Genomic DNA, 8,270 nt, shown 5'->3' with positions numbered 1-8,270 from the left:
CAAAATTATATATAAAAATAATTATAAAATTTTAAATAATTAAAAATATTAATATATATTTGACAAATCGAAATGTTATTTTCTGATTATAAGAGAAGAAAGAAAAACCGTGTAATATTACAGGTTCACACTACATTACAGGACCACAAGTTAGAACGATTCACCTTAGCAACGGTATAGAAAAGAACTAACTTGCATGAAAAGGAAATTAAATAGCACGAAGACATTGATAGTTAATGCCTCAGAGATCAAACATCATCATCATACTCTGCAAACTACAAGTTACTACCCAAGAGATAAACCATGATTAACATCATATTCTATAAACTCCAAGTTACTACCCAATGAACGCATTTGTTTAGTAACCTCCTTCAAGTCAGGGCAGTTATAGAAGACGGCACGGCGAAGACGAGGCATCACACCTTCTTCTGATGTAAGACATGTGATATTCACACCGTCCATGATAAACACTTGAAGCCGCAGAAAGCTCCCAGCAGCACCACAATTAAGAGTTTCTTCCTCACAGCTTCCAAATCTCAGTTTTAAAATCTGAAGGCTGGGAATTTGTCCCAAGGTATTCATATCTTTAGATTTCAAATCCTTAAAGCTTGACAAGGAAATTTTGGTAATATTTGAAGGAAATGCAATTCTATCTAATGGAACCCAACATTCTTCAAACATAAGTACCAGCTTACGTAGGTTGTTTAGGCAGTGCAGGCTCCTTAAGTTTTCTTCAGGTGAACCTTGGTCTTTATTTATACTTACACCCAGTTTTCTCAGGTTGGGAAAGCAACCATTGTCGAGTAAGCTCCCTAGTTGCGAATCGGCAGACACATAACATAGTGTTTGGAGATTCTGCATTTTATCTTTTACTACTTCTTCATCTACTGATAAATTCAAGCCATTTTCACAACGAAGATGTCTCAGTTGCTTTAACCTCCCAATACTTAGGTCTTTCTCAATGATCATCATCACATGACACGTTTTTAAACTCTGAAGCTTACATAACTCATATGATTCAAAGTAGAACATTTTCAAGAACTTAAGACTTTTCAACTCCTTGAAATACTCATTTAGATCTGTGAACCCATCTGCAAAATATATCACATTAACTCTGCAATCTTCTGGAATATGATGTGGCCACTCTTGTGTATCATCTCCATAAACGAACAAGGAACAAGTGCATGATTGATTACATGTTAGTAAACATGAATAGGATCCTGTATCCCCAGGAAAGGACAGTCTACGAGCATTGTTATTGTTGTTATCAGGTTTGTTGCTCTCTGATATGCACAATTCCCGGAAGAGATCATGGATCTGACATATTTTCACGCCTTTGCCATCACTCCTTCTCTTTGCCACTTGTACCAAGTTACGATCCACTAGCTCCTTCAAGTATTGCTCACCGATATCTTCAAGTTGTGGTGGTGATTTTGATCTTCCAGTTTGGATTGGCTCTATGAACCCTTCTGCTATCCATAGACGAATTAAGTCTCTCACCCAAATCTCTTCATCTTCAGGAAACACCCCAAGATATAGAAAGCATGGCTTCATTTTGTTGGGCAAATCATCATAGCTAAACTTCAAAAGCTCCATCATCTCCTCACTACTATCCTCATCAGCAACACTCCAATAAGGGAGTAAATTCATGATTTCTTCCCATGCATCCTCTGACCTCTCCCTCTTTGCAACAAGCCCAGCTGTTGTTTTGATAGCCAATGGTAAACCCTTGCAAGTTTCAACAATTGATCTGCCAATAGATTCTAGCTCAGGAGGACAATTTCTTCTGCAGAAAACCTCCTTGTGAAACAGTTCCCAACTTCTTTCTTTATCCATAAAGGAAAGCTTGTGATGAGGTTCCTTTGACTCTGAAACATAGGCCATCTGATCATTCCGAGTAGTTACTAGTATCATGCCACCATTGTTGTTTTCTGGGAAACAATTCTTTATAGTGCGCCATGCTTTACTGTCCCAAACATCATCAAGGACTACCAAGTACTTTTTTCCTTTCAGACATTTCTTTACCTTCTGCTTTAGCTCCTCTTCACTACTTGAATCTTCAAATTTAGATGCAGATGGCTTCAGACACTTGAGAAGGCTCTTAAAAACTTCCTTTCCACTGTAATCCTTCGACACAGTTGCCCATGCACGGCAAGGGAATAACATCTTCACCTCATCGCTATTGTAGATCTTTCGAGCAAGGGTGGTCTTGCCTAACCCACCCATGCCAACAATGGAAACAACATTCCCAGGAGAACCTTCTTCCTTGAGTTGATTAATCACAATTTCAAAATCTTTCTCCAATCCCACTACATTTTCTTCCTTCACAGTAGAACTACTTCCTTCAGTGATGCAATATTTCTTAACCTCAACACCATTGTTCAAAATATGATCATCTAGCACATCTTCATATCTTGTTGTTATAATGATCCTACTACCAGGACCAAACCAATCAGTTCTTCTAGCTAGTGAATCCAGTTGTTGTATACTATCAACATCATCCAAAACCAGAAGAACTCTTTTTTGGCCTAGTCTTCGTTTTATTTCAGAGGATCCTTTGAATGTGCTTCCAATCTTAGTCCTGACCTCCTCTCCCATCTCAGAAAGAAGAGTTTCTTGTAGATGTTCTAGGCCACCACCACTTTCATTTGTTTTCTCACTGATATTGGAAAGAAAACTTGCAGTTACAAAGTGAGGCCTAATCTTGTTATACAGCTCTGCAACAAATTTGCTTATTTCGTCACCATCTCCATGAATTCCCAGCATGAAACAGGTAGCATGAGAACCAATCTCTAGAATTGATTTTGCCTCCTCAAGTTCAGAATCACATCCAAGTGGACGGTCGATATACAGAGGCGGAGGAGGAAGCCTTGTTGTGACCTCTTCAACAATGTTGTCAATAGCCTCTCCCCATGCTCTGCAACAAACATACAAACACATTTTCTTTTGAGCAATGCTAGGGGCCAGCAACTTTTGTGATTGGTAGCCATCAAATAGCCATCAATGATGATCTAATGGTGTGTGATTAGTGTGAGATTTCATCCAATGACTCACCTTTCTCTGTTGGTTACATGCTGGCCAAAATTCAACCAAACTGATGGCCCCTAGACTTTTCCTTTTCTTTTTATTTTAATTTCTCTTTTTTTATACAAATATATATACTACTATTAAATAAGAGAATGAAAGCAAAATAATTGAATTGATTTTACATTGGAATTAACAAAGATCAAAACATAATAAAAAAATGTTGTCTCACTAACGGATAACTTAAATAAGCACTTATGGAAGTAGAATGTTTTAATATTAAATAGATTATTAATGCATTGAAAAACAAAAGTTCTTTTTTATTCCCTTCTTAACTCATTATTAACTCAGATCTCAGTAAACTCAGTAAAATTGGGTTAAACCAAAATTTAGTCCCTTGAACATCAAAATAAGTAATTCTCTAAGAAATACTTTTAACTAAACGTTTAAAAATAAAGATATAACATTTAGTTTTAATCTATTGATAAATATATCTATGTTATTTTTAAAAGAAATTAAACAAACTCGTATAATTTTAGGTAATTACAGGTATATCAAACAGTGATGATCATATACAATTGAAAATCAGAACTCAAAAGCATGTATAAACATTTAAAAAGCTTTGTGTACAAAGTAAATAACTACTCACGTTTTGTGATCACAGCGTTGACCATAAATCTTGCCTACTTCAGACAACGCTGACTTCCATGCTTCCAGCTTGTGGTTGTTTCTTCCTTTTTCTTCATGATCAGCCATGGCTGTTTCATACTTATTTTTCTGAAACTGCACATCTGATTTTGCCACGCGGAAATAGACCGGTAACACAGGTCGCCTTGTTCCGTTGCCGGAACACTCCATGATCTTGACGAGTTCATCAAGGCACCACTTGGAAGTTGGATACTCGTCACACAGTATAAGAATTGACATCCTTGATCTTTCAATTGCTTCAACAAGAGCACCTTCAAGTTCCTCACCTATTCTGAGCTTCTCGCTATCTCTGAAAGTCTCGATTCTTTTGTTGACCAAAGCATGATAGAGTGCGTCTGTGAATTCGCGTCTTGTGTGGCCTCTGAAGCTCAGAAAAACATCATACTTGAAATATGACAACGGTGTTTCATCATGATCTGATGATGAACCTGCCATGGTAATTTGCGATAATGCTAGGCTTAATCGTAATTGGAATAATAATCACGAGTCAACAAAAGAAAGAGCAATGTATATAGAAACGGAGATTAGGTGATCAATGAAGTGATTAACCAAATAAACTCGGAGCGAGTTTCTTTGTAGTTGCAATTCTAAATATTTTAATTGCAATTTGCACTTACATTATGTATAAAAAAACATACTATGACTTATTATAAGCATTGCTTGCTTTATTTATGCGTTCTTTATTTGCTATGGAGAAGCTGCTTATTACCTCTGGTGGATTGACTTGGAGAGTCCTCTAATAATTATATTAAATGTTTTTTTTTTCTTTTTAAACTTGGAATAAGTGATAAAGTAATGAGGTGTTTGGCAATAGCTAATTCCTNTCTTAGTCACTTTTTTAACATATATGGTAAATAAATAAATTTTTAACAAATTTTAATATAAGATAATTACATTTCTAAATAAAATTATTTTAAGACAAAATAAATACTTATATTTTTATGCTAAAAAATTGTTGAAAATTTAAACAATATATCTAAATTAGTTATGCCAGATTCTGCCGGCATAAATTATTATGATGACTTATTTTAAATAGTGATATTCTGAGGTGTGCTATATCATCGTCCTAGTACAAAACAATATGTTTTTCGGGTCAAGATAAACTGATATATATCAAAACAGACATATGATGGAGTGGTGATTATGAATCTTAGCCATGAATGAGTTTTTATAACAATAAAAGCTAAGGAATTACATGTCATTCGAACACTCACCAGAACATACATATTCAATGAAACAAAGAATCATAATACAAATGTGCTCGAGGAATTAAAATACCAAAATAAATGCTAAAAAGTATCATTCAAAAGAAAAACAATGCAATATTACATACATGATCAAAATACGAAATTACAATACAATGCAATTACATGATCATACATGTTAGGAATGATTCACATGGCAAAGGATTTCATAACGCTAATGTTTGGACCATTAAATGATTCCATAATAAATTTTTTTTATTTTTTAATAATTATTAAATAATTTTTATTTAATTTTAATTATAAATTAATTTTTTATATATTATTTAATTATAAAATTTATCTTTTATTTTATAAATTATTATTTTATTATTCATCTATCATGTTTATTAACGATTAGATATAAAAACAATAAGGAAATAGATCCTCCATTAATTAATTGATCCAATCCTATGCCAATTCACATTGGCAGAAGCATAAAAAAGAACTTGCATGAAGAGGATTGATTAAAGGAAAAATATGAGGAGCTAATGGAATATTCATACAATAATGGAGGTTTAGGAAGTATTAGAGATATAATCATTAGTATTACCTTTTCTCATCAGCTGAAGCTTTTGGGATGAGTGGTATCATGACATGGTATTAGAGTCTTTGCACACATTCTACAAATAGTCCAGGTTAAATAGCATACATGTCTATGACATTGTAAATACTTATGGAAGACCGAACGTCGAAGGCAAGGCATTGCACTATCTTCTAAGGTAAGACGTTCTACAATCACATGTATCATTATAAACACTTGAAGCCGCGGAAAGCTCCTATCACTACCACAATCAAGGATTTCCATACAATTTACATCTTCTAATTTTAAAACTTCAAGTCTGGGAATTCGTCCCAAGATTTTCATGTCTATGGAATCCAAAATCTGAAAGCCTGACAATGTAATCTTGATTAGATTTGAGGGAAATGTAATTTCATCTAATGCAACTCGTTGAAACCCTAGATTAGACTTAAGTTTCAGCTTACGTAGATTGTTTAGGCGATGCAGGCTCCTTAAGTTTTCCTCTACAGGCTCCGAAAATGAATATGGGTCTTCAATGATCACTAAACCAAGTGTTCTCAAGTTGGGAAAGTAGCCATTGTCGAGTAAGGACTCTAGATGTGAATCGGCATACACATAACATAGGGTTTGGACATTCTGCATTTTATCTTTTACTCCTTGTTTTTCATCTACTAATAAATTCATGCAAAGTTCACAATGAAGATGTCTCAGTTGCTTCCACCCCCCAATACTAAACTCCTTAAGAAAATATTCAGATATATGTAAAGTTTCTACGCTCGGAAACTTATTATATCCATAAAAATAGTCCATTCTCAAGTACCTGATATGTTTCAATGTTTTCAAGTACTCTTTCTCTGTTGCTGTAGCGATTACCCACCATTTTGCAAGATATAGCACATTAACTCGGCAGTTTTTTGGAATATGATGTGACCACCCTCTTGCATCTCCATAAATGAGCAGCGAGCGAGTGCATGATTGATTACATGTTACTGAACATGCATAGGATCCTATGTTGTTGGGAAAGAAAAATCTACAAGCACTGTTGTTTCTATTATTGCTCTCTGAAATGCAGAGTTGCCGGATGAGATCATGGATGTGACATGTTTTCACGCCTTTGCCATCACTCCTTCTCTTTGCTACTTGTACCAAGTTACGATCCACTAGCTCCTTCAAGTATTGCTCACCAATATCTTCAGGTTCTGGTGGTGCTTCTTCTGATCTTCCAGTTTGAATTTGCTCTATGAACCCTTCTGCCATCCACAGGTGGATTAAGTCTCTCACTCGAATCTCATCATCTGCAGGAAAGATTCCAAGATACAAGAAGCAGGGCTTCAATTTGTTGGGCAAATCATCATAGCTAAACTTCAAAATCCCTTTCATCGCCTCACTACTTTCCTTGTCCTCAGTAACACACCAATAAGGGAGTAAATTCATAATTTCTTTCCATGCATCTTCTGATCTTTCCCTCTTCAAGACAAACCCGGCTATGGTTTTGATAGCCAATGGTAAACCCTTACAACTTTTAGCAATTGATCTTCCAATAGGTTCTAGTTCCAGAGGACACTTTTCTCCGCAGAACACCTCAAGACTGAACAGTTTCCAGCTTTCTTCTTCATTCATAAAGGAAAGCTTGTGATGAAGATCCTTTGACCTTGAAAAGTAGGCCACTTGATCATTACGTGTAGTTAATAGTATCATGCCACCACTGTTGTTATTTGTGAAACAATCCTTTATAGTACACCAAGCTTGTGTCCCAGACATCATCCAAGACTACCAAATACTTTTTCCCTTTCAAACATTGCATCACCTCCTCCTTCAGCTCCTCTTTACTAGAATCTTCAAGCTTAAATTTGGAACTGGACGGTTTCAGACAGTTGAGAAGGCTTTTATAAACTTCTTTTTCTCTGTAATCCTTGGAAACAGTTGCCCATGCACGGCAAGGGAATAGCTTCTTGACCTCATCGCTATTGTAGATCTTTCGAGCAAGGGTAGTCTTGCCTAACCCACCCATGCCAACAATGGAAACAACATTCCCAGGAGAATCTTCTTCCTTGAGTTGATTAATCACAATCTCAAAATCTTTCTCCAATCCCACTACATTTTCTTCCTTCACAGTAGAACCACTGCCTTTGGTGATGCAATATTTCCTAACCTCAACACCATTGTTTAAAGCATGATCATCTAGCACATCTTCATATCTTGTTGTTATAATGATCCTACTACCAGGACCAAACCAATCAATTCCTCCTGCTAGCGAATTCAGTTGATGTGTACTATCAACATCATCCAAGACCAGAAGGACTCTTTTTTGGCCTAGTCTTCGTTTTATTTAAGAGGATCCTTTGAATGTGCTTCCAATCTTACACTTTACCTCCTCTCCCATCTCAGAAAGAAGTGTCATTTGTAGATCTTCTAGGCCACCACCGCTTTTATTAGTTTTCTCACTGACATTTGAAAGAACGCTTGCATCTACAAAATGAGGCCTAATCTTGTTATACAACTCAGCAACAAATATGCTTATTTCATCACCATCTCCATGAATCCCCAACATGAAACATGTGGCATTAGAATCGATCTCTAGAAGTGATTTGGCCGCTTCAAGTTCAGAATCAAATCCAAGTGGACGCCCAATATACAGAGGCAAGGGAGGAAGTCTTTTTTTGACCTCTTCAACAATCTTGTCAATAGCCAAGCCGCTTGGTCTACAAACAACATACATACACATTTCCTTTGTATATTAATTTTTAGATAAAAGCTCAAATGCAGTGAATTTT

General features: G+C 35.8%; 1 protein-coding gene and 1 pseudogene across 1 annotated transcript; both read right to left on the bottom strand.

Moving 5' to 3' along the window:
- On the bottom strand, positions 55-4,354 carry LOC107635613 (disease resistance protein RPP13-like). Its single transcript, XM_016339131.2, has 2 exons — positions 3,674-4,354; positions 55-2,917 (listed from the first exon to the last, which is right to left on the bottom strand). Exons 1-2 carry the CDS (start codon positions 4,165-4,167, stop codon positions 286-288), a joined length of 3,126 nt encoding a protein of 1,041 aa, XP_016194617.1. The 5' UTR covers positions 4,168-4,354; the 3' UTR covers positions 55-285.
- LOC107637439 lies at positions 5,536-7,878 on the bottom strand (annotated as a pseudogene).

This window comes from Arachis ipaensis, chromosome B04 (genome assembly GCF_000816755.2).
Source record: "Arachis ipaensis cultivar K30076 chromosome B04, Araip1.1, whole genome shotgun sequence".
NCBI classification, from domain to species: domain Eukaryota; kingdom Viridiplantae; phylum Streptophyta; class Magnoliopsida; order Fabales; family Fabaceae; genus Arachis; species Arachis ipaensis.
The sequence above is the reverse complement of the archived record's forward strand: the minus strand, read 5'-3'. Positions and strand labels throughout refer to the sequence as shown.

Excerpts from the sequence above, each read along its gene's own strand:
- LOC107635613 (XM_016339131.2), bottom strand. The coding sequence starts at position 4,167 with ATGGCAGGTTCATCATCAGATCATGATGAAACACCGTTGTCATATTTC. Across the intron at positions 2,918-3,673 it reads CAACGCTGTGATCACAAAAC|AGCATGGGGAGAGGCTATTG; the intron begins GTGAGTAGTTAT and ends TGTTTGTTGCAG.